The following is a 26,749-nucleotide window of genomic DNA, read 5'->3' as shown; positions in this document are numbered from 1 at the left end:
TCGCTATGTTTGAGCCCATTATTGCAGCCAGTGTGTCATCGGTGCAGCCATTTTGTTGAGAGTCTTCCTCTTTTTCACTGACCCTGTACTTTACCAATCTTGATGGCCTTCTCCAAGGAGTGGTCCCTTCCTTTTACGTGTCAAAATTATGTGAGACAAAGTCTTGTCATCATCGCTTCTAAGGAGCATTCTGGCTGTACTTCTTCCAAAACAGATCTTTTCATTATTCTGCCAGTCCATGCTATATTCAGGATTCTCTGCCAGCACCATAATTCAAAGGCATCAAGCCTTTGGTCTTCCTTATTGATCATCCAGCTTTCGCATGCATATGAGGCAACTGAAAATACCATGGCATGGATCAGGCACACCTTAGTCCTCAAACTGACATCTTTGCTTTTTAACAATTTAAAGATGTCTTTTTTTTTTTTTTTTTTGCAGCAGATTTGCCCAACGCAATACATCCTTTGATTTCTTGACTGCTGATTCCATGGCATTGATTATTGATCCAAGTAAAATGAAATCCTTGACAACTTCAACATTTTCTCCGTTTATCATGATGTTGTGAGGATTTTTGTTTTCTTTATGTTGAGGTACAATCCATACTGAAGGCTATAGTATTTGATCTTCATCAGTAAGTGCTTCAAGTCCTCTTCACTTTCAGCAAGCAAGGTTGTGCCATCGCCATTTCACAGGTTGTTAATGAGTCTTCCTCCAATACTGATGCCATGTTCTTCTTCATATGATCCAGTTTCTCAGATTATTTGTCCAGTATACAGATTGAACAAGTATGGTGAAAGGATACAACACTGACACACACCTTTTCAGATATTAAACCACACAATATCCCTTTGTTCCATTCAAATGCCTGCCTTTTGGTCTGTGTGCAGATTCTGCATGGGCATAATTAAATGTCTGGAATGCCCATTCTTCACAATGTTATCCATAATTTGTAATGATGCACTCAGTGGAATGCCTTTGCATAGTCAATAAAACGCAGGCAAACATCTTTCCAGTATTCTCTGCTTTCAGCCAAGATCCATCTGATAACAGCAATAATATCCCTCGTTCCACATTCTCTTATGAATCTGATTTGAATTTCTGGCAGTTCCCTTTCGATCTCCTGCTGCAATTGTTTTTTATTATCATCAGCAAAATTTTACTTGCATGTGATATTAATGATATTGTTCGATAATATCTGCCAGATCATGTTCCTTTTGAATGGGCACAAATATGGATCTCTTCTAGTCAGCTGGCCAGGCAGCTGTCTTCCAAATTTTTTGGCATAGATGAGTGAGTGCTTCCAGCATTGCATCTATTTTGTTGAGACATTGAGATGTTTTCCATCAATTCCTGAAGTCTTGTTTTTCAACAGTGCCTTCAGTGCAGCTTGGACTTCTTTCTTCAGTACTATTGGCTCTTGATCATATCCTGCCTCCTGAAATGGCGGGATGTTGATCAGTCCTTTTTGATAATCATTCAATATTATGCCTGTAGAATCCTTCACTATGGCAACTCGAGGCTTGAATTTTTCCTTTAGTTCTTCCAGCTTTAGAAATGCTGAGTGTGTTCTTCCCTTCTGGTTTTCTAACTCCAGGTCTTTGCACATTGCATTATAATACTTTACTTTGTCTTCTCAAGCTGCCCTTTTAAATCTTCTGTTCAGTTCTTTTTCTTCATCATTTCTTCCTTTCACCTTAGCTACTCTGCCTTCAGGAGCAAGTTTCAGAATCTCTTCTGACATCCATTTTATTCTTTTCTTTCTTTCCTGTTCTTTTAATAACCTTTTGCTTTCTTCATGTATAATATCCTCGATGGCATCCCATAACTGGTCTGGTCTTCGATCATTAGTGTTCAGTGTGTCAAATCTATTCTTGAGATGGTGTCTGAATTCTGGTGGGATATATTCAGGGTTGTACTTTGGCTCTCCTGGACTTGTTTGAATTTTCTTTAGCTTCTCCATCGTCTCTTTCCACAGATGTAGTCATTTGATTCCTGTGTATTTCATCTGGCGAGGTCCACATGTATAGTTGCTGTTTATGTTGTCAAAAAAAGATATTTCCAATGAGTAGGTCGTTGGTCTTGCAAAATTCCTATCATTATGGTCTATGGTGTTATTTCTATCACCAATGCCATATTTTCCAATTACTAATCCTTCTTTTTTTCTAACTTTTGCATTCCAATCACCAGTAATTATCAATGCATCTTGATCGCATTTTTGATCAATTTCCGACTGCAGAAGTTGGTAAAAATTTTTAATTTCTTTATCTTTGGCCTTAGTAGTTGGTATGTAAATTTGAATAATAGTCATATTAACTGGTCTTCCTTATAAGTGAATGAATATTATGTTATCACTGACAGCATTATACTTCAGGATAGATCTTGAAATGTTCTTTTTGATGATGAATGCAATGCCATTCCTCTTCATATTGTCATTCCTGGCATAGTAGACCATGTGATTGTCTGATTCAGAATGGCCAATACTAGTCCGTTTTGGCTCAGTAATGCCTAGGATATCAATCTTTATGTGTTCCATTTCATTTCTGACAATTTCCTATTTTCCTAGATTCGTACTTCATACATTCCATGTTCTGATTATTAACGGGTGTTTGCTGCTGTTTCTTATCACTTTTAAGTCGTGCCACGTCAGCAAATGAAGGTCCCAAAAGCTTTACTTCCTCCACGTCATTAAGGTTGACTCCACTTTCAGGAGACAGTGCTTACCTGGTTGTATCTTGGATGTCTTCCAACCCGAGGGGCTGTCTTCCAACCCGAGGGGCTGTCTTCCGGCACGATATCAGACAGTGTTCCGTTGCCATTCATAATGTTTTCACTGGCCAATTTTTTCAGAAGTAGATTGCCAGGACCTTCTTCCTAGTCTGTTTTTGGTCTGGAGGATCCACTGAAACCTGTCCACCATGGGTGACCCTGCTGGTACTTGAAATACCAGTGGCATAGCTTCCCGCATCACAGCAACACACAAACCACCACAGTAGGATAAACTGAGAGATGAGTGATGGTAAATATTAATAGTATTTGTGGATCAGGAACACCTACAACCATACAGTAAGTCCCTTGAATCATCCTTTGTTTTTTAACTTTCTTGGAAAAAGTAGTATAAGAAAACTCACAACCTGCAATCTGGACATCCTTAAGAATAAAGAGCCCTCATGGCACAGTGGTTAAAGCAATTGACTGCTAACCAAAAGGTCAGTGGTTGGAATCTACCAGTGGTTCCAGGGGAGAAAGATGTGACAGTCTGCTTCCATAGAGGTTCACAGCCTTGGAAACCTTATGGGATTGCTATGAGTCAGAACTGATGCAATGGCAGTGGGTTAACATGTCTTAACATGACATGTTAAGAATATGGCTGTACTAGAGAAAACATTCTGAAAGTCTCATTTTTATTATTTATTTTCTGTCATATATGTTCTTCCTTTGCTCATTACAATAAAAATGAGACTTTCAGAGTGTTTTTTCTAGTACAGCCATATTATTAACATAAAAACAAACAAAAAGAAACCAAACCTGTTGCTGTCAAGTTGATTACGACTTGATGTCCAAATTGCAGGCTATCACTTCTCTTATATTGATTTTTCCTTGAAAATGGCAGAAAGTTAAAAAACAAGTAATTCAAGAGACTTATTGTATAGTCATAGGTGCTCTTGCTTTGTCTCCACCAAACGAAGTATTGAAATGTCTTAGGTTCTAGAAGAAACCTAAAGGAATTACGTGGTTGTTTTCCTTTTCAACATTGGTATTTATTATTAACGTACTCATTAAATCTTGTCTAGCGTAACTTCATTAAGTAGTTTTTTTTTTTGGATTATAGAACTATAGGATCTTAGAATGTTAAGCTGGAAAGAACTTTAAAGATTACCTGGGATAATCTTTATGATTTTAAAAATGAAAGCAAGTTAAGAAACTTGTCACAATTACAAAACTATCTTGAAAGATCTAGAATTGGGTCTTCTGAGTCCTGCATCAGTATTCTTTCTACCACATTGGTCTGTATTTCTTGGTCTTCCTCATCTGCATAATTTTAATTTTGAAAGTTTATTTGTTTCAATACAGTTGCATTACAATTCCAAGACTCTAAAGACTGAATCACCTAACGCATCCAGAGGATCTTCCTTGCCAAGAACACTCTCTAAAGAATCCAAGCTGTATGGTATGAAAGATAGTGCAGCATCTCCTCCTTCTCCTCCTTTACCTTGCACTGTCCACAGCAAGACTAACACCTTACTTCTTCCCCAAACCCCACCTATTCCCTCAGGTATTTAAGGGGCATATACTCTATTTTTTTTTTTTTTCTAACTTAATTTTTAGTCACCACCTACCTGCTCTGTTGATACATTAAAATTTACATGCTTAAGAAAAAAGACATAGATTTGTAAATAATAACTATGTGAAGGTCATATATGGAAATGTGAGCCAACTATTGGTTATTTTTCAAACTGATATTACTTTAGAATATTGGTTTAAATAAACTTAATGAACTAACTAGTTTACTTAATTAAATGTATAAGTCTACATACATTTAGAAAAGGATAGTTTTATGCAGCTCAAATTTGGGGCTTATTGTCTAGATGGCAGTTGGCTTCCATAGAGATTTACAGCCTCAAAAACTCTTTGGGCTCGCTATGAGTTGGAATAGACTCAACGGCAGTGGGTTTTATGTTAAGAATATGGCTGTAGTAGAGAAAGAATTCAGAAAATCTCATTTTTAATGTAATGAGCAAACTTAAACTTTTAAGACAGAGTATATTGGGATTAACCACATCTATTAATTATCTATTGCTGCAAAATAAATTACTCCAAAACTTAGTGGCTTCTAACCACAAACACAGTTTTTGTGGATCAGAAATTCAGGAGCAGTTTGGTTAGGTGAATCTAGGTCAGGGTCTTCCATGAGGTTGCAGTCAAGATATTGGCCAGGGCCGCAGTCCTATGAGCACTTGACTGGGGCTGGAAGATTACTTCTAGTGTGTCCCAGTCATGTGACTGGGAAGCTGTTACCTCGGTTCCTCCCCAGATGGACATTTCTACAATGCTGCTTGAGAGTTCTCATAATATGGTACCTGACTTCCCCGCAAAGAAATGATCCAAAGAGAACAAGGCAGCAGCTGTAATATCTTTTATGATTTAGCCTCCAAAGTCACATACCACCACTTCCACAGTATCTTATTGGCCACACAGGTCAGCCTTTTCACTGTGGGAGAGAACTACACAAGGGCATGAATACCAGGAGGCAAGGATCATTGGGAGCTATCTTGGAATGGCTACCACCCCGCATGATAATACCTTATAAATATGGCAGAATTTCCAAAAAGGGAACATCAGGGTCTACAAGAATTATTTTTAAAAGTGTCATTTGGGAGATGGTACTTGATACATAAAAATACATCGATCGTATAAAATTCATGATAATCATATAATAATGTCTAATATTTTTTGTGTCACTTTTCCATTGACAAGGCACATATATGTCTATTTAGTACAGAATAGGTATTATCATACCCATTTTATAAATGAGGAGAGGTAATACACATAGCAATTGAATGTCTTTCCTAGGTTTACATAACTAATAAGTGTGGGAGCTGGAAACCTAAGCCAAATTTAGCTAAGTCTTAGTTAGCTGTTCTTCTCATTCTGCTGAACTGGAAATAGGTAGGAGACACGGCAGCTGAGGTAGGAAATAAATATGTACAAACTAAGAACAGCAAGAAGATAAAGTCTGAAAACAATGACTTTTTCCTCATTTGCCACTAAACACTGTTGGCCAAAGTTTTGTCTTACTTCTGAAGTGGGAAAAAAAAATTAATGCTGAGAGACTTAGCAAAGTGTGAAGTTGGAAAATTGGACCAAAATTTATAAACTAGAGCAAGTAGGAATAACTATTGTGTTAAACATCATTAGTCATCTTTGTACTCTAACATTAATATATCATTTCTGTCAACCCGATATGTTTATTGCTTTCTTGTATGGTCTTACATATAACCTGCTTCACCTGATTAGACTGTCTTATAATTCTAATTTCTCACAAAATTATCTTCTTATGTTTTATTGGACCTGTTTACTAAATTCTATTAAATGTACCTCACATTTACAAATTTTCTAGCCAAAGGAAAAGGAAGCGGAGGAGTAAAAACAGCCAAGTTATATGCCTGGGTTGCACTTCAGTCATTGCCAGAAGAAATGGTTATTAGTCCCTGCCTGTTAGACTTCCTGGAAAAGGCTCTGGAAACTATTCCAATTACACCAATTGAAAGGAATTATACAGGTAGGCATGTTTCTTATATACTTACTCCCCCATCACATATATCTTGGGTCCCTTTACTTAGAAAAATTTCTTAATGCTATCATATGATACAGGCAGTCCCCTGATTATAAGTCCGTCTTTAAGTTGAATTTGTATATAAGTCAGAACAGTTAGGTGTGGTTTGTATCTAATGTCAGTTAGTCGAATGTTTGGCTTAGCATATAGTCTATAGTGCACCTTTCTCTGCATAAAAAACATTAATGAAAAAATTTCAGGTACACTAAAACATTTAACATAATACAGTAATAATAATCTTTTGATGTTGCAAAGTAGCATCTGTTTGTTACTACGACCATTGTACGAACTCAAATTTTTAATATAATAGGCTTTATGGGTGTTGGTTTGTGAGTATGGATTGTATGTAAGTTGAAGAAAGTTCATAACCCAGGATTGCCTGTACTTTTATATGATATGTTCAGTGATAAATACAAAAGAATTATAGAACTGAAAAAGAACTTGAGAGATCAGTCCTTATTTATAAATGAGGAAACTAAGTCCCTGTGAGGTTATATGATTTGCCCAAGGGCACAGCTAGCTAATAACAAAATTAACATCTCATTCCTAGCATTATGCTGTATCTGTTATAGCAGGTCTGGCTTAGGTTGAAAAAAATCTAGTACAGGAACTGAGGCATTGCCTGATGTGGCCAGAAGTCCCTAGATCAGGAGTAAGATTTGGAACCCAAGTGATGTTAGAAAGAGGAGGCTATATATTTCACGATGGGTTCTTAAAACTAAAATTCAGTTTTTTCATGCTCATTTTCCTGGTTTCTTTAGGTCCTGCGTTAGTGTCCCCTTGGACTGCAGTCTCATTAGAGGCAAGGATATAACCACTGCTGTTTTCCCTGGACAGTGTGTGGCGTAGCAGCAGGGGAATTTGAGTTTGGGGAAACGAGCAAGAAATTGGAATAGAACCAGATGTGTAGAATGTTAGGCTATAGAAGCAAATGTATCTGTGTTTTCATACACCTGATCTCGGTAATAACATGAGAGAAAAGGATATTTTAATAACCCATTTATCCTTGTCCGAATAATAAAACTTTGAATATTTTAACAGCTGTCAGCTCACAAGATGAAGATATGGGACATTTTGAAATCTCAGATCCTATGGAAGAATCAACAACCTCATTAGTATCATCTTCAACATCCGCTTACTCTTCCTTCCCTGTAGATGTTGTGGTTTATGTACGAGTTCAGGTGATAGACTTCATCTAGTACTTTTTACTTTAAAGAAAAAAAAAATTCTGATGTTTATTTGAAACATTCATGTGCCTTTAGGGTGTTTATGATGGCTTGGAGGTTGCCTAAGCTTCTGGAAAGTAAATATAAAATTTTATCTATATGTTTACTTTTCTGTCGAGAAGGTTCATTGATCTTTTGGTTTTCAAAATTTAGATCTCATACTTTGGTGGGGAAAATAAAAATACATAAGACCTTTTTAAAAAAATATTTTCCTTTTATGGTACTTTTATTTCTTGCCATTGTGATCCTTTCTGGGCAGATATAACGTGTAATTGAGATAGTGTCACAATACTACCTTTGTTAGAATTATTACCAAGACTTCTATAATTTTTAATTTCATCTTTCATTCTAAAATGCAACCCTATTAATAGGCCTTTGAGAGCATATAATAGAGTCTGAGGCCATTTATTAAGGAGAATTTGATCACTACTTGTATTCAAACTTCAGGGTTTAGCTTACCCTTAATTAAAATTTTATAATCTCAAGGATAAAAGAGGCATTAATGGCAATTTATTCCAAGTATTTTCTACAACAATTTGGCCAAAAGAACTTCAGTTTGGTCTTCTGGAGTTTTGCACTATATATTTCAAAAGTCTGATGAAAACACATAATTGGTGAGAACTTGAGCGTTTATGAAATCTTTGTCATTATTAGAACAATCTTTCAATTTGAATATGAGGGAAATTATTTCCTTTAAAAAAAAACAGACTCGATTATGTACAAGTATGACTACATACGTTTTTAAAGTTCTAGGATATCTAAATGTCTAAATATCACTCAGAAATGGCTCCTTAATACATTATGATTCATGTATCATCTGTCCATTTGAAAAAACTAGGACAGTAAACACAGAACACTCAAGTTGTCAAATAAGGAAACATAAGAAATTTGGTGCACGTGGACTGAAATGGAAATTAAATGTGACTTTTAGAATCCAATATGAAACTTATTAAAATCCAGTTCCTAGAAACCTTTTTTTGCCTCTTGTTCTTTTTCAGCCCTCACAGATCAAGTTTAGTTGTTTGCCAGTATCAAGAGTAGAATGCATGCTAAAGCTGCCATCTCTGGACTTGGTGTTTTCTTCAAACCGAGGAGAACTGGAGACTTTAGGGACTGCGTATCCTGCTGAGACTTTATCCCCTGGAAGTAACGTTCCTCAGAGTGGGACAAAGACCTCGGCAAACAAAACTGGAATACCAGGTAGAGAAACATTTTTCCTCTGGAATAAAGCCAAGTACTATTTTAAAATAAATACTCTTTTAATAGTAATAAATACTATTTCTAATAAACTGATTTACCCAAAAAAAAATTTGGAAAAAATATTTTAGGATCAGAGTACTTATAGAAAAAATCTATAGTAGACCAAAGTTTTGAGTATATTTTAAGCATTAGTGGAAGTTGAGTACCCTTTAGTTTGTATTTTTAAACGAAGGCCAGTTGGATAGCATTTTGTTGTTGGCTTGAATGTACTTACTATAAGCACTATGAAGCAACTGTCATATAATAATACACATGTTCAAGTATTCTTGAATGTTCTTTTTTATCCTGTTGTTTTATGCTGGATTTTTACATTTACGAGTAATCAGTGTTGCAAATGAAAGAGGCATAGTGTTATCTGGCAAGGATTTCTTGTGAAATTGAACTAAGTTTTATCGAAGAGTATATATTTTTTAATGGTAAATTTTGTTAGTTATATCAAATGTCTGTTTTATGCAAGGTTTTGTCTTTAAAATAGATATGATTTCCTAATGAGTCACTTTTTTTCTTTTACTGTATTAAAGCTCATGCCATTTTTGCTCTAAAAAGCAGAGGTCACAAATACAAATGATACAGACTTTATAGAATATCTTTGCAGAGACTAGATTGAATGAAAATTGGTAAGAGAATTGGTATATCATTAAAATAGCGGTTCTTAACCAGGGGCATTTTGCCCCCAAGGAATATCTGGCAATGTAGGGAGACAGTTTTGATTGTCACAATTGAGGGAGTGTAACTGGCATCCAGTGGGGAAGCCAGGAATGCTGCTAAACGTGCTACAGTGCACGTGACCCCCCCACTGCCCACCTGGAAACAAAGAGCTAGCTGGTCTGAAATGTCAATAGTTCTGAAGTTGAGACAGCCTGCATTAAAAAAAAAAGGGGGGGGGGGTCCTGAAGTATTTTTAAGAGAGGCACAAAGGCAGTGGAGAAGGAAAGAGAAGGAAACAACTTTCTGATTTGGAAGGGAACTACAGTTCAGGTTTTGGCTCCTGTTATTTGAGCAGTCAGTCATCTTAGATTCAGAATTTTATCTTAATAATCTCATCAAGGACTAACAGAAAAAATACAAACTGGCTTTAGAGAAACCACCCGTCAAGAGCTTTTTTCTTGGAAAAAGGAAAATTGTGTATATCCCTAGTATTTACTTGTAACACTGGTGACCCTGGCAGTGGGTTGGTTTGGTTGGGTTATCCTAGGAATATATAGTGAAAAGAATATGAAATATGCCTACATTTTGATTCCTTAGAAAACACAAAAATGAAATAGCACCCGTCGTTTTATCATTATAAAACATTCAAGAGGAAATGACGATGAGAATAAATGTATAGAAAGTATAGGTTGTCACAATATCCATATTTTTTAAAGCATATTTGAAATGTTGTCGGTAAGTGCACTTGCTCTCCTTGAAAGATGTTTTCCTTTCTGCCTTACATGCCTCGTTTTATCTCTACTTTTACCAACTGAACTGTGGACTCAAGCTGTATCATGTGTTTTTTGCACAATTTGTTCTACTGCCCCTTTTGCCCAACCCCAACTATTTTGGGCCTCTTCCACTGCCTGCTTCCAGTAGAGCAAAGGAGAAAGGAAATAAGGAACCATATAGTTGGCTAAGCATATATATAAGTAATTATCTTAAAGATGAGCAGAGTATTCAACCCTGGCTTACAGGGAAAAGTAATTGGAAAATGCAACTTAAGTCCTCATTTCTATTTCAAAAATTTAAATCCTATTGATCTAGTAAAGTTTTGGGAGCCCTGGTGGCGCAGTGATGAAGAGCTTGGCTGCTAACCAAAAGGTTGGCAGTTCAAATCCACCAGCCGCTTCTTAGAAACCTCACGGAGCAGTTCTAATCTGTTTTGTAGGGTTGCTATGAGTCGGAATCAGCTTGATGACAACAGGTGGTAAAGTTTTATGTGTTTCCACTTATTTTGCAGTCATGTTTGGTTTTTGAGAACATAGTATTAGTGACTGGATTTTTTTTTTTTTACTCCCTTGTGGCCTATATTTTGGATTTCTTGTACCCACTGTAGGTTCATCAGGATTAGGCAGCCCTCTTGGCAGAAGTCGACACAGTAGCAGTCAGTCAGATCTGACCAGTTCCAGCAGCAGTTCGTCTGGCTTGAGCTTCACTGCCTGCATGTCTGACTTTTCCCTTTATGTATTTCATCCATACGGAGCAGGGAAACAAAAAACTGCCGTTTCCGGACTCACATCTGGATCAGGAGGATTAGGTATACTGAGCATATCTGTATCTTTTTTAGGTTCATTGCATCTTTTCAAGCTTTCATCTTTTTAGAAATCATGGTACCTTTAATAATGGATACAAACCAAGATCAGAAATTTTTTGTATTTTCCCTTTTGATAATATCCATCTTGTCCCTACAGAATAAATAGAAATATGAAATAAGCAATTCAAGTATATTAATTACACAAGAATAAGAAATTTTGGAAAACTGTGTAAGTGATATACACAGCATAATAATCTCAGAAGATCAAAGGTTACTTACGTTACTAAATGTTTAAATATTTTACCAAATAACTGTCTATTTGTATAAGAAGTTATGCTGTATGAATAGTAAAATTTTAAAGTGTTCAGGTCACGTTAATTTAAAATGAGACAAGTTAGTTATTTAGTAAACTTAAATTTCACTGGCATTTTAAAGTTCAATTAAACTATTAAAAGTACATATGATCTTGATATTAGCGAGTGTCTCTTGACTAACATTTAGATAAATAATGAAGACATATACTCCGTATCAGTTCTAGTTTTTGTCTTTGGGAAATGGTTGTATAAATCACCAGTCATGTGTATAGTACTGAACCCATTCAACTGTTGTTAGGAGCTCTAATGCTCATTATATTATTCTGCTTGAATTTAACTGATTGCATCTTCCAGTATATTGGGTAATTTTCATCTAACTAGATAGTTGTGTGTACATTTGTATACATACATTTATGTATTTTTTTTTTTAAGGGAACGTGGATGAAGAACCTACTTCAGTCACTGGTCGGAAAGACTCCCTCAGTATAAACCTTGAATTTGTAAAAGTGAGTTTGTCTCGGATAAGGCGTTCAGGAGGTGCCTCATTTTTTGAAAGTCAGTCTGTAAGCAAGTCTGCAAGCAAAATGGACACTACGTTAATAAATATATCTGGTATTCAATTTTATAGTTTTTAAATCAAAATGTTGTTTTCTAGAATTAAATGGTGGCTTCCCTATTAGCAGTGTTTGCATATTAAATACATTTAATAATGTTAAGCTTTTGATGATAAGTTGATTTTTAAAGGAGAGATGAGTCCAGATGACAAATATGTGAAGTATTACTTATCATTCAAGGGCCAAAATATACCTAGTTAAATCACTGAAGCATGCTTCTTTTCTTCACTCTTCTCTATTATGAATTCGTAAAATTTCTACTATTTGCTTTTTTTTTTAATTTTCTGATTGAAATTCTTAAAACACTAAAAGAAGATGAGTGATGTTGCTAAAAAAAAAAAAAAAAACTATAGTTGAAGTCAGAAGATCTTAAGTTGTGTTTGTATCTCTAGCTTTAAAACTAGCTCTATGACCATGCACAAATCATTTATTCCCTTATTTTTGCATTGTGATATGAGTATTTAAAATTAAATGCATGTAAAATATTTTTAAGCACTCAAGAGTACTCTGTGAGTATAAACTTTTGTAATTATTAATTGAACAGATACAGTGTATAAAATCAACCAGTATTCACTCAGCAAACATATACTGAACCTGTATTTTACAGTGAGCTTGTGCCAGGCACTGTGCTAGGTGATTGAGGGGAACAAGCATGAATAAGGTGAGGTTTTATGTGTAGATGATAATACAGTATGATATATGCTGTAATAGAGGTTTATATAAAGAGGAGGAAATGAAAGCCATGTCATGTGGGAGACTGAAGAAAGCTTCACAGAGGAAATGATATTTGAGCTAGATCTTGAAAACTGAGTAAAAATATTCTTGGCATGGTGTTCGTGGCACAGAAGTATCAGAAAGTATGCTTTTAAAACATACTTTTGGCTTATTCTGGCTGAAGTGTGGGTATAACTCAACTTTTAATTGCTTCTACAAAGTGGGTCAGGACAGAGGGAAAGAGGAGTTGCTAGAGGTAAAGCTGGTAAAATAGATCAGGACAAGATTGTGGGAGACTTGTATCCCAAGCTAAAGAATTGGATTCTGATCCTTTGGATAATGAGAAGCCATTACAGGTTTTTAAGAAGCTGAATGATGTTTTCGATTGGTGGTTTAGAAAGAGAGTTGATGGTATTATGGAAGATGGGAGAGAAAAGATGCTTGCGAAGGCTGTTGAAATAGACCAGGCAATAGAGGATGAAGGCCTGAACTGTGACAGTAAAAAAAACAAGAGGAGGTGGTTTCCAGAGAGATAGAAGAGAATCCACCAGCTTGAGAGAACAAGCTGTGGGAAGGGCGGTAGAGATAAGAACGCTGCAAATTTCTTAGATAACTGAGGGGGCAATGATACCACTAACTCAGACTGAAAATAAAGAAGGAAATGCCTATAGGACATTTAGGTAGAAGGGCCCAGTAGGCAATTAATTGGCTGATGGCTGGACTCAGGCTCAAACAGAAACTTGCTATGTGGGAGTCGTTGGCAGGTGAATTCTACACAAGTAATGGTGGAGAAGTAGAGGCGTACAAAAAGCAGGAGCAGAGGAGGGCTCACAGCAGAACCCATGAGAGTGCACTCAGAAAGACAAGTCACTGCTCCTTGTCTAAGAGGAAAACAGTAGTCCTGGCTGTAGTTTGTAACTACTGTTGAGGAAATTTGTATCCTAGCTCATCTCCATGGTTTGTTTTCCTTATCTGAGAAGAGCCCCAGTGTTAAAGTTGAAAGCCGGCTGTAAGACAGATCTTTAAAACCTCTGGGAATTTCATCACGTGATAATAGAATTCCAAGCTGACCTTGTCTCAGGAAAGGAAATGGGATTAATAGTGTTAGAATGTGCTAGTTTTGTAATTTGTGGAAGGGACATAGTATCACTTGCCAACCATAATATATAACTTACTTTGATATTTCATGAACTGTAACATAATTCAGCTGTATAATATCATGTCTTATCATGCCTATCTTGTGAGAATATTAAAGGTTTTGTAAATTTGTTCCAAGTCCTAACAAATTTTATTTATTTATGTATCAGCTGTTTGTGATATAGGGTCTGCCTCCTTTAAGTATGACATGCGCCGACTCAGTGAAATTCTGGCATTTCCAAGAGCCTGGTATAGGAGAAGTATTGCAAGACGCCTTTTCCTTGGAGACCAAACTATAAATTTGCCGAGTAAGTTTATCGTGTAATTATAATTAGGTTGCTGTTAATTTTGGTTATAATGGTAACAAGATTCATGATTTATAACAGACTTTCTCTTACTTGGTAAGTAGTACTGTGAGATTCACTCATTCATTCAGCAAGTGCCTACTGACTTCTAGGACATTAGTGCTAGAAGGAGCCCTGGTGGCACGGTGGTTAAGTGCTCAGCTGCTAACAGAAAGGTGGGAAATTTGAACCCACCAGCCACTCTGTGAGAGAAGAGACCTGGGAATCTGCTTTTGTAAAGATTTCAGCCTAGGAAACCCTATGGGACAGTTCTACTCAGACTTATGAGTGGGAATCAACTTGATGGCAAACGACAACAAATGTCCAGATGCTGCAGATACATTAGCATTGGGAATATATGATAGAACCAAAGAGACAACCCCCCCCACCCCGCCTTGGAGATTACATCTGGCTGGCATTTTATTCTATAAAGATTACTCTGTACTTTCTGTAAAATCTGAAAATGCAGAAATACATTTAACCACCTATGTTAATCGTAGTTAAGGGGGAAAAAGGAAATGTTGAGGGCATGCTACCATCTTGCCTGCATTTTCTGCTGGCAGTTAGATGTCATTGTAGTATTATATTGTGCATAAGAAGAGAGTTGACAGGTAGAGTCAGTATAATATTGCAGAAAATATTAGAAAACTTGGGTCTAGTCCCTGATCTGTAAAATAGGAACAGAGTGCCTGTCCTGCCCATTTCATGGAGTTTCTTGGAGAAGTAAATAAAATAACATCCCAGCATGTACTTTACAAACTGTAAACTGCTATATAGTTACCAGAGAACTAGAAGAAACTTGTGATGTGATTAGAAGTGGTAGATGTATAAACATTATTTTTTTATAACACGGTGATTTTATCCTGTTCATTCGGCTTTGTTTTGTTTGTTCTTCCTACTTTTCTGCTAGCATCTGGCCCAGGGACACCTGATTCCATTGAAGGGGTGAGCCAGCACCTTTCCCCTGAATCATCAAGAAAAGCTTACTGCAGGACCTGGGAGCAGCCCAGTCAGTCAGCCTCCTTTACCCACATGCCTCAGTCACCTAATGTGTTCAATGAGCATGTAACAAACAGCACCATGTCACCAGGGACAGCAGCACAGAGCCTAAAATCTCCAGCTTCCATAAGATCAAGGAGCGTGTCTGATTCTTCAGTTCCTCGAAGAGGTAACATTGCTCTGTTATTAGTAGTCTGCCAGTGTCCTAGGATAGAAATTCAAATTAGTACTCCCAGATATTTGCCCAAAGGAAATTAGTACTCTTATAGGTTTTTATGACAGATGATTTAAAACAAAAAAACTTGAGATACTGCCAGCAGAAGATACAGCTAGATGGCTAATAGCTTTGAAAGGGGATTGAGAAAGAGGAATAAGCATCTTGTTCGTATACTCCACATGGTACAGTTATCTTTAGAAAGAAAACAAACCTACAATGTTGTGAAAGTCCCAAGAGATGCTTTCATATTGAGAAAGTTGATCTTTGTATTCAGTCAGTTATTCTTTTATCCAGCCAGTGTTTTTTGAATCCTTTTGGGTTCCAAGCAATGTACTTGTGCCTGAGCATGTGAAAAGTAATGACATAGTTTTTGTCATAAGGTAAAATTAGAATATAATGAGCAAGTGGAGGATTCAAAATATATACCAGGTTCATAAGAACACAGAAGACAGCATCCCAGCCAGCCTTGGGGTTTCAGAATTGTCCTTGCCTTTGAGCCTTTGGTTTGGCAGCAGTGCCTTATGATTGTCTCCTTTGTTAAGAAAATCCCAGAGTGAATGAATTATCTGTGCTGCTGTGTCCCACATACCCCAGTATTTACTCATCTAACGTGGAAGTTATACAGAGCTTTATGAGCTTTCAAGAAGTAAGGTTGCCAGAACTTACTAAGCATTCAGTAAATGGTAGCTATTATTTTAAAAGCAATATGGCAACGATTAAGTGCGAGGTTATAATACAAAAATATCATATTTTTACTTTTATTGTTAGTGATGAGTGCATTTTGCTTTGTAATCGGCTGGGCATCTTTCCAAATGAACATTTATTTGATTTTTCTGTTTTTAGATTCACTTTCAAAAACATCAACTCCTTTTAACAAATCAAACAAAGCAGCAAGCCAACAAGGAACCCCATGGGAAACACTTGTCGTGTTTGCTATCAACTTGAAGCAGTTAAACGTTCAAATGAATATGAGTAATGTAATGGGAAATACAACGTAAGCTATTCGTATGCGAAGAAAAAATGTTTAATCATTAGTTGTAATTTTTTATTGTAAAGCAATTCAGAACCTTTTTTATGCTGAATTATTTGTGACAATAAAAACAGTAGTAAAAGATATAAATTGTGTTATCCTAAAAATGGCTTAATCCCAAGGATACTGTAATATAAAATATATTTCCCTCTAGAAAGAAGGAAAACAGTAATTTTCTAGATGGGAAGAAAGCCTCTTCATCAATGTTATATTCAAACATTTGCCACATATCTTTATAAGAAATAAAACTGAACCTTTTATTTAAATCTTGTTTTAATCCACAACATTGGGAGACATACGTCTAATTAAGATTCCTTTTTCCTTTTCTCAGTTGGACAACTAGTGGTTTGAAGAGTCAAGGCCGCCTGTCAGTAGGAAGTAATCGAGATCGAGAGATTAGCATGTCTGTGGGTCTGGGAAGGTCACAGTTAGATTCTAAAGGAGGCGTAGTTGGAGGGACCATCGATGTCAATGCATTGGAGATGGTTGGTATGTTGAAGTTTTACAACTAATCTATTATATCTTTAAAAAATGTATTGAGAAAAAGTTTTTGAAAATTGATTTTGAAGAATTTTTCCCATTAGGCATTTCTGTGAAAAGTAATGATTGTTTCTCCATTAGCTCACATTTCGGAACATCCAAATCAGCAACCCAGTCACAAAATTCAGATCACCATGGGTTCTACTGAAGCGCGGGTTGATTACATGGGCTCAAGTATCCTTATGGGGATCTTCAGTAATGCTGATCTGAAGCTTCAGGATGAATGGAAAGTAAACCTGTATAATGCACTGGACTCAAGCATGACTGATAAAAGGTATTAAGTAAAACATTGCTTTTGAACACTTTACATGGCTGTTCTTAACATATTTTCTATCATTCAGTGAGAAAACTAAAATAATTCATTTTTCCTGCAAAATGATTTTATATTATGCGATTAATATGAATGAAAAAGCTCGGTAGGGAAGATAATTTTTCTTGTACTTTGAACTGTAAAAAATATGATATTCTGTTTTATGCTCTAGTGAAATTTTTGTCCATGGAGATTTGAAGTGGGATATTTTCCAAGTTATGATATCAAGATCAACCACACCAGACCTAATAAAAATAGGAATGAAGCTCCAGGAGTTTTTCACACAGCAGTTTGACACCAGCAAACGAGCCCTGTCTACCTGGGGACCAGTTCCTTATCTTCCACCTAAAACAATGACTAACAACCTAGAGAAAAGTTCACAAGAACAATGTAAGAATTAGAACTAAGTCTTTATATATGCTTTATCTTTCGGTAAATATGTTATAATTTTTTTAAAAAAGTAATAGTAATAATAATAATCTATATACCATATGGCAGTAGGTTTTTGGTTTGGGTATATACCATATTCACAAAGTAGTCCTGTTTCCCTCCTCCCTTTACACAGCAAACAACCTGTCCGCTAGTGGAAATAGAGGCCGTCACTGGGAAGTCATCATTTATTGTCTTCTCTCCCTGCTGTCAACTTATCTGTAACCATACCCCTTCCATTCTCTTGAATACTAATTATGACATTATCATGTTCTAGTTTAGAATATATGCTGTGGAGTCAACGTCTGGGTTTGAATTTGTGAGCTCTGTGATATTAGGTGGATCATTCTTTTCACTTAGTAATTCAATCTGCATATGTTTATTAAGGAACAACCATGTGCTTAGGCACTGTTCTAGGTGCAGATCTCGTGGTGGACAAAGTTCCTACCCTCATGGAGCTTATATTCTAATGGAAGAGACAGACCGTAACTACCTTACTAACTAAAAAGATTATTTCAGGTAGAGAGAAGTGCTGAAAAAAGAACAAAGGAGGGGAAGGAGATACAGAATGTTGCAGAATGTGAATGTAGCTACTTTGGTTAAGGTGTTCAGGGAAAATTTTCTAAAGTGACATTTTAGTGGAAATATGAATGAAGTAGGTTAAGATATGAGGGGAAGATAGTTCCTGGCATGGGGGCTGTTGAGGGATGCAAATCTCTTGCATAGGAACAAACTGGGCTTGTTTGAGAAACATGAAAGTGGCCACTGTGGCTGGAGCAGAGTGAGCAGGGAGGAAAGGCTTAGACATGAATTCAGAGAGGTAGGCCACAGATCAGATTTTTAATACAAAGGATAGCTATTGGAGAGTTTTGAACAGAGTTGACATCATTTGATTTACTTTTTTTTTTTTTTTTTAATATGCTTTTAAAGCATCGCTGTGGTCGTTGTGTGGAGAACAGACAGTAAGGGGTAACACTGGAATGGACTCAGCTATGAGTCAGAATTGACTCAACGGCAACAGGTTTGGTTTTGGGTGTTATTGGAATGGAAGTAAGGAGACCATTAGGCGGCCACTGCAACAGTTCAGACGAGAGATAATGCTGGCTTTCAGTAGACTGACAGACGTAAAAGTGGTGAGAAGTAGTCAGAATCAGGATAAATTTTAAAAACTTTATTATCATAGAAGCAGTACATAAGCATTGAAGAAAACTAGAAAATACATGTAACCAAAACAAAACAAAAAATCACATTCCACCTACCTAGAATTCATCACTGTTAATATCTTAGAGTATATCTTTCCAAATACTTTTCTGTACATCAATATACATGTGTATACTTTCTGGCAAAATATCATTCCTATCGTTTTGTAACCTTTTTCTAGCTGACAGTATCCAACTTTCTATTTTGTTAATTATTTATCTCCTCTAATATTCTGACCACATTCAAATTTCCACAATTGGCCCAAAAATATCCTTTACAACTGGTTTGTCCATACCAGTATCCAATCCAAGATCACAGGTTACATCTGGTTATGTTTCTTCACTCTCTTTTAATTGAATACAGTCCCTTTGTTTACGACCTAACTTATTGACAAGACCTAGCCACTTGTCCCACAGACTGTCTTACCTTCTAGAATTTTTCAGTTGCTTCTGTTATTAGTGTCATTCGTTTTGTTCCTCTGTTGTTGTTAATTAGGTGCCCTGAAGTCGGTTCCAACTCACAGCAACCTTACATACAACAGAACAAAACGCTTCCCAGTCCTGTGCCATTTTCAAAATTGTTGTTGTGTTTGAGCCCATTATTGCAGCTGCTGTGTCAATCCATCTCATTGAGAGCCTTCCTCTTTTTCACTGACCCTGTACTTTACCAAGCATGATGTCCTCCTCTAGTGATCCACTAGTCCCTCCTAATCACAAGTCCTAAGTACGTGAAATGAAGTCTCACCATCCTCGCTTTCAAGGAGCATTCTGGCTGTACTTCTTCCGAGACAGATTTATTCATTCTCTGGCAGTCCATGCTACATTCAATATTCTTTGCCAACGCCATAATTCAAAGGCATCGATTCCTCTTGGTTTTTCTTATTCATTGTCCAGCTTTCACATGCACATGAGGTGACTGAAAATACCATGGCTCAGGGTCAGGAGCACCTTAGTCCGCAAGGTGACATCTTTGTTTTTTTAACACTTTAGAGGTCTTTTGCAGCAGATTTGCCCAAAGCACTACATCATTTGATTTGCTCCTGTAGTCCCTGTATTTGTTTTTCATGACAACAAAAAGTTGTTGTCACGAAAAACAAATAGGCTTAGGAAATTGTTTTTTATTAAAGGAAACTAAAGAGATGTGCCAGCTAAATGGAGTGCATGAAAACAGCCAAAAAGGACATTACTGGAATACATGGAAAAATATGAATATGAATTTTATTCTCGATCAGTGCTTCTCATTTCAGTCTTTCTTCATTTATCATGATGTTACTTATTGGTCCAGTTGTGAGGATTTTTGTTTTTTTTATGTTGAGGTGTAATCCATACTGAAGGCTGTGGTCTTTGATCTTCATCAATAAGTGCTTCAAGTCCTCTTCACTTACAGCAAGCAAGGTTGTTAATGAGTCTTTCTCCAATTCTGATGCCCCATTCTTCTTCATATACTCCAGTGTCTCGGATTATTTGCTCAGCATACAGATTGAATAGGTATGGTGAAAGGGTACAACCCTGATGCACACCTTTCCTGACTTTAAACCATGCATTATCCCCTTGTTCTGTTCAAACGACTGCCTCTTGATCCATGTACAGATTCCTCATGAGCACAATTAAGTGTCCTGGGATTCCCATTCTCCACAATATTATCTATAATTTGTTATGGTCCACACAGTCAAATGCCTTAGCATAGTCAATAAAACACAGGTAAACATCCTTCTGGTATTCTCTGCTTTCAGCCAGGATCCATCTGACATCTGCAGTGAAACCCCTCGTTCCACGTCCTCTTCTAAATCTGGCTTGAATTTCTGGTAGTTCCCTGTTGATTTACTGATGCAGCTGCTTTTGAATGATATTCAGCAAAATTTTCCTAGCATGTGATATTAATGATATTGTTTGATGATTTCCACATTCGGTTGGATCACCTTTCTTGGGAGTAGGTATAAATATGGCTGTCTTCCAGTCAGTTGGCCAGGTAGCTGTCTTCCACATTTCTTGGCATAGACAAGTGAGCTCTTCCAAGGCTGCATCCATTTGTTGAAACATCTCAGTTGGTATTCCATCAATTCCCAGAGCCCTGTTTTTTGCCAGTGCCTTAAGTGCAGCTTAGACTTCTTCCTTCAGTACTGTCAGTTCCTGATCATATGTTACCTCCAGAAATGGTTGAACGTTGACCAGTTCTTTTTGGTATTATGAGCTGTGTATTCCTTCCAACTTCTTTAGATGCTCCCTGCATCGTTTAATATTTTCCCTGTAGAATCCTTCAGTATTGTAACTCGAAGCTTGAATTTTTTCTTCAGTTCTTTCAGCTTGAGAAATGCTGAGCATTTTCTTCTCTTTTGGTTTTCTGTCCCCAGGTCTTCGCATATGTCATCATAATACTTTGTCTTCTTGAGCCAGCCTTTGAAATCTTCTGTTCAGCTCTTTTACTTCATCATTTTTTCCATTTGCTTTAGCTACTCTATGTTCGAGAGCAAGTTTCATAGTCTCTTCTGACATCCATTTAGGTCTCTTCTGACATCCATTTAGGTTTCTTCTTTCTTTCCTGTCTTTTAATGACCTCTTGCTTTCTTCATGTATGATGTCCTTGATGTCATTCCACAAGTCGTCTGGTCTTCGGTCATTAGTGTTCAATGTGTCAGATCTAGTCAGGCAAGGGTATAGAAGAGTAGAAAACAGTAGGCTTAAGATCAGGGAATCTGCATTTGATTTCTAGGTCTTCCAGTCACTGATTCACTTAACCCCTCTGTTCTTCTGTGTCTCTTCACTTGAAAATAGTCAAGATGAAATACCTATTTTACAAGGTTACTGTTAAAATTACATAAATTGCTATCAAGCACTCTGGAAATCATTACAAAGTGTTAGTTGTAATTATTACTAGCAAGTTACTACATTCTTCCCTTACCTCTTTCCATCCTCATGTAGCATCTTTTCCCAGTTTCTTCACTAGCTACTGCTTCATGTTGAACCGGTGCTAGGTAATTGTTTTCATCCCACACTAAAGTCACGTTCAGCTGTAGAAAGTAACCACCTGCAGCTTTCCTACTGCCTCCATCAAAATATTCACAAGGCACTTCAGGATAAATTTTGTTGGTTTTCTTGCAGTGCTTGATGCAGCTCATCATCGTCATTGGCCCGGAGTACTGAAGGTGGTATCAGGACGCCACATATCCTTATTTCAGATTCCATTACCAGAAGATGGAATGCAGTTTGGAGGATCAATGAGCTTACATGGAAATCATATGACACTGGCTTGTTTTCATGGTCCAAATTTCCGCTCAAAATCCTGGGCCCTTTTTCATTTAGAAGAACCAAATATTGCTTTTTGGACCGAAGCTCAGAAAATCTGGGAAGATGGTAAACTGACATATTTCTAGCTTTTACTTTTTTCTGTCTTCCGATATCATTATAAATGACAAAGTAATTTTCCTTTCTTTTTTTTAATATTTCTGAAGTCTGTCTCCATTTTTTATCATTTACCTGACACGTCAGGATGTTTACTGCCAATGAGTTGATACCTACGGAGTCTAGAACATGTTAAAGCATCCATTTCAGAACTTGTCATCTTAATTCCTGTCGTTCAGTCAATTAAAGTTTCTGCTGCTGTGGCTGGCAGTAGTCATAATTTTTGTAAATATTATTAAAACTAGAAGAGAAGACACGGAATTATTTGCCAGTCAAGACTATGTTGTAAAAAAAACTTTATGGGCAAGGCTGTGCTTTATACCTCAATTTGCAGTGATCAGTCCAGAGCCTTTTAGCTATAATTGCCTACTCGAAGGTTTCTTAATAATGAATAAAGAAATGATTTCTGCTCTTCATCTAACTGGGGATAAAACCAATTATAAGTAAGAGGAAAAAATTATTTGCGACTTTTTTTCTTTCTTATTTAGTCCTCAAGTCTTACGACATTCCCTATGTGTGTAGACACAGCTAAATTTATTGCGCTGGGGCCACAACTACTTTTTTTTGTACCTATATATTGTTTGTTACTTTAAAAAACATTTGTTTTTCATCAGGTTCCAGTGATCATTCTACATATATTGTACAAACACTGGATTTTCATCTGGGTCATAATACCATGGTTACCAAACCATGTGGTGCTTTGGAAAGTCCTATGGCAACAATAACTAAGATAACAAGACGTCGCCATGAAAATCCACCCCATGGAGTAGCAAGTGTGAAAGAATGGTTCAATTATGTTACAGCCACAAGGAATGAAGGTTAAAATTTAATTCTCTGGAGAGAATTATTTTGTCTTTTCTATTTTGGGTTCTGTTGACTGTATTTAAAATTTAAGTGGAGGTAGTTTTCATTTTCTTAATTAAAAAGTTTTACTTTACTCCTCTGACACGAATACTAATTGTTTACTACATGATTCAGCACCCTGGTAGTGTAACATCTTATACCCATTGCCACTGAGTTAATTCCAACTTATGGCGACCCTCTAGGACAGAGTAGAGCTGCCCCACAGGGTTTTCTAGTCTGTAGTCTTTACGGAAGCAGACTGCAGCATCTTTCTCCCACAGAGTGGCTGGTGGGTTTGAATCGCCGACCTTTCACTTAGTAGCCAAGCACTTAACCACTGTGCCACCAGAGCATTTAACATCTCATAGACTCTCAAATTATATTAGATGTAATTTAAAACATACAAAATAAAACTTATTTTAAATAAGTTTATTATAACTGGAAAAATATTTTTGTAAGGCAAAAATTGGAGGTTTGGAAACATTATTAACTGAATAGTAGAATGCCACAAATTTAACGTTTGGAATGACTAGAACAGAATGAAACTCATATTATTCCTGTTAAGTCTAATAGGAGAGTGCTTTTGATGAGGTTTTCCACTTGATTAGATTCACCAATCTTACAGTAACATGGTCATGGGAACTCTTATTTTAGCACTGTTTTCTTATAGTTTACAGTATTGCTTTTACCAATCATCTCACCCGTACTGGAAAGCTGACTGAATTGAGACATGTTAAAACTTGAATATTTTAGTTAAAATGGAAAAGATGATGATTTAGGCCCCATGAAAAATAGTTACCATGGAACAGAAGATCCCAGGGATTAAATAGACTTTTTTTAATGTTCTGAGAATAAAGGCAGATAAGAAAGTAAATTAGAAGATTATGCCCATATTGACTATTCTTCTAATTAGGGATTTGGAGGAGTAGATTCTTTCTGTAGGATGCTCTGGAAGGGCTATAGCATATCGAACTGTAGTTCCTGTACCTAGAAAAATGCTAATATTTGTCAGAAAGCTGTAGTCTAACCACAGCACTTATATTAGGGGAAAATCAGGACTTCTTACTGATTTCAAAGTCAGGGTCACATTTAATCCCAAATTCTGTAAGAACGGAGGGTTCACTCTATTGAGAACTTTGGATTTAATTTTAACTCTTAAATTTAGACATGAATTCAGTTTAAAATAATACTTATTTTTAAGTTGGAGAAACCAAAAAATGTAATGGATTGATCCAAAATCATATACAAAGCTTTACTCTTGAGAATAGTGATGTATATATTATTCTCTTTAAAAAAAAAAAAAAAGGCGACTTTTCCAATGAAAAAGGTTTTGTGTATCATAGTACCTTGAAAGTTACCTGATAATCAGTGCCTACTGGTTTAATTCTTGTTGTCTTTATTGTTATGTGTGTAGAGCTAAACCAACTTCGTAATGTCGACGCTAATAACACTGAAAGTAGCACCACTGTGAAAAATTCTAGTTTGTTAAGTGGATTCAGAGGAGGTTCTAGCTACAATCATGAAACTGAGACCATCTTTGCGTTACCAAGGATGCAGCTTGACTTTAAATCCATTCATGTTCAAGAACCACAGGAACCTTCACTACAAGGTATGTGGAAAAATAATCTTTAGTGTCTATAAATAGTTACTAAGAAAATTCTAACAGAAGTTCAAACTACTCCTGTTTTCCCACAAATGATTTTTGTAATATTAATATGATGTAATGATATTGATTTATGGCTCAAAGTGATTGTTTTTCTTACCAGCTGTGACCACCAGTGAATTATTTAACCCATTTGTGCCTCTTTGTCCTAAGTAAAATGGGAAATAATAATAGGACGTCATTCATAGGACTGTTATGAGAATAAATAGCATATACTGGGAATGTGCTTAATGAGTTATCACCACCATTCTGTAATCACATACAGAAATGACTCATTTCTCTAGACTTCTTGTGAAGAGGATGCATAGACCCATCTAAATCCCTTTAGCAGGAAGAGGAAGGAACTGATGTTATTAAATCTTTTACTATACAAGAACTTTACCATTGCAGACACCAACCTGAAGCCAAAGGTAGAATGTAGTGTGGTGACAGAGTTTACGGACCACATTTGTGTGACTATGGATGCAGAGCTCATCATGTTTCTTCATGATTTAGTGTCAGCTTATCTAAAAGAAAAAGAAAAAGGTGAGTAGCATATTCTCCCCCCTTCCTCCCCTCCACCCCACCAAGCTACAGGAAAGGCAGCTGTCTATGCCATTTAGATGAATTTTTATGGTCTAGGGATAAAATGGATGGAATGTGTCTCCTTCCTCTATGAGTTGTAAAACTAGATAGCATATTTTTAGTAAGACTATGTAACAGACTTACTGAGTATCTGCTAGGCACACTTCACTTTTTTCCTAACTATTCCTTACACTGAATGGTGTCTTATTCTTTACAAAGTGTTTCCATAAACATTATCTTACGTACATTTTCAGTTAGGCCTTGAAGGAGATTCTAACCAAGTAGAAAAAGAAAAGAAAATCTCTTTGGGGAAATACTACAAATCTAGATGAAAAAAGAAATAACTAAACAAACAACTACATGGTAAAGTGGCATGAGTTATATACCTAAGTGAAACGGGATACTGAATTGAAGAAGATTAATCTGTTTGGAATGCAGGACATTTTGTTTTTTAAAATACTTTATTTAGACCTCAGTGCTGATGTTTTGTTTTTATGAGTTACCTGAGATTGATTTAGTCATTGAAAACTTAAATGTCTGCCCTTTAAAAACATGTGATCCTAATGTATATGTGGAATTGGTTGACTATATATATGCTGTGGTGTGTCTGCTGAACAGAATATTCTGTACTGTTTAAAAGAATGAGGAAGTTTGAAGTGTAGTAATATGGAATGTTCTCCAAAGTATATGACCATTTATCTATTCAATAAATATTTATTGCACACCTCATATGAGTATACAGATATGATCTTTTAAAAATTGCTTAGAATAAATGGAATTTGTTAATACCAAAAACAAACCCCCCCCCCCCCCCCCAAAAAAAAAACCCAAACCATTGCTTTCGGGAGGTTTCTAATTCATAGCAACCCTGAAGGTTCTGGTTAGCAGCTGAGCTCCTAACGATTGCACCAATCATCATGGCATTTAATGAAGAAAAAATACATAAAATTTGTCTTGGGAGGTATTTCAAAATAGCCTCTTGAAAATGTTTCTTGAGTGAAGAAATTAGAAAGATTATCAAAAGACCATGTTAAGAGAGGTGGCAGAGCAGACTGAATTGCTCTTCTGTTACTATTCAGTCTGGATGTGCTGAAAATTTAGTGGTAAAGTAAAATCAATAATGATGGCTGGGAGAAACCTAGCAGACCTTAGTTGAAATTTTAAGTAAAATTACTGAAACCATATAATAGGCAGGTTTTTGTAGGTCCAGTCTTTACACATAGCAGCAACATATACCAGTTCCTGGTAATCCTTTTGTTTTTCCCTCTGCCTTAATATCTAAACTTAATGTGGACAAAAACAGATTCTAAGTAAACCTGTAAATTCTTCTCTAGTCTTCCTCGATTTGAAAAAGGCTGCCAAATTTTCTCAACTTCAGATATTATG

At 36.3% G+C, this 26,749-nt stretch overlaps 1 protein-coding gene across 16 annotated transcripts in view; it reads left to right on the top strand.

The window, feature by feature from the left end:
- Window positions 1-26,749, top strand: part of BLTP1 (bridge-like lipid transfer protein family member 1) — a 237,137-nt gene that overhangs the window by 205,704 nt on the left and 4,684 nt on the right. For 14 of the 16 annotated variants that reach the window (XM_064285385.1, XM_064285382.1, XM_064285392.1 and 11 more), the window contains 16 exons: window positions 4,072-4,273; window positions 6,119-6,280; window positions 7,376-7,515; window positions 8,559-8,760; window positions 10,850-11,050; window positions 11,794-11,973; window positions 13,997-14,134; window positions 15,081-15,338; window positions 16,230-16,380; window positions 16,748-16,905; window positions 17,038-17,230; window positions 17,439-17,656; window positions 21,994-22,245; window positions 22,908-23,111; window positions 24,551-24,745; window positions 25,190-25,324. In XM_064285385.1, the coding sequence (XP_064141455.1) occupies window positions 4,072-4,273; window positions 6,119-6,280; window positions 7,376-7,515; window positions 8,559-8,760; window positions 10,850-11,050; window positions 11,794-11,973; window positions 13,997-14,134; window positions 15,081-15,338; window positions 16,230-16,380; window positions 16,748-16,905; window positions 17,038-17,230; window positions 17,439-17,656; window positions 21,994-22,245; window positions 22,908-23,111; window positions 24,551-24,745; window positions 25,190-25,324 (2,989 nt within the window). Of the gene's footprint in view, window positions 1-438; window positions 3,361-4,071; window positions 4,274-6,118; window positions 6,281-7,375; window positions 7,516-8,558; window positions 8,761-10,849; window positions 11,051-11,793; window positions 11,974-13,996; window positions 14,135-15,080; window positions 15,339-16,229; window positions 16,381-16,747; window positions 16,906-17,037; window positions 17,231-17,438; window positions 17,657-21,993; window positions 22,246-22,907; window positions 23,112-24,550; window positions 24,746-25,189; window positions 25,325-26,749 lie in introns of those variants that run through there. The other 2 variants (XM_064285384.1, XM_064285391.1) reach the window with 2 other exon arrangements.

Source organism: Loxodonta africana, chromosome 5, assembly GCF_030014295.1.
Source record: "Loxodonta africana isolate mLoxAfr1 chromosome 5, mLoxAfr1.hap2, whole genome shotgun sequence".
NCBI lineage: Eukaryota > Metazoa > Chordata > Mammalia > Proboscidea > Elephantidae > Loxodonta > Loxodonta africana.
Note: the sequence above shows the minus strand (reverse complement) of the source record. Positions and strands in the feature narration are given on the sequence as shown.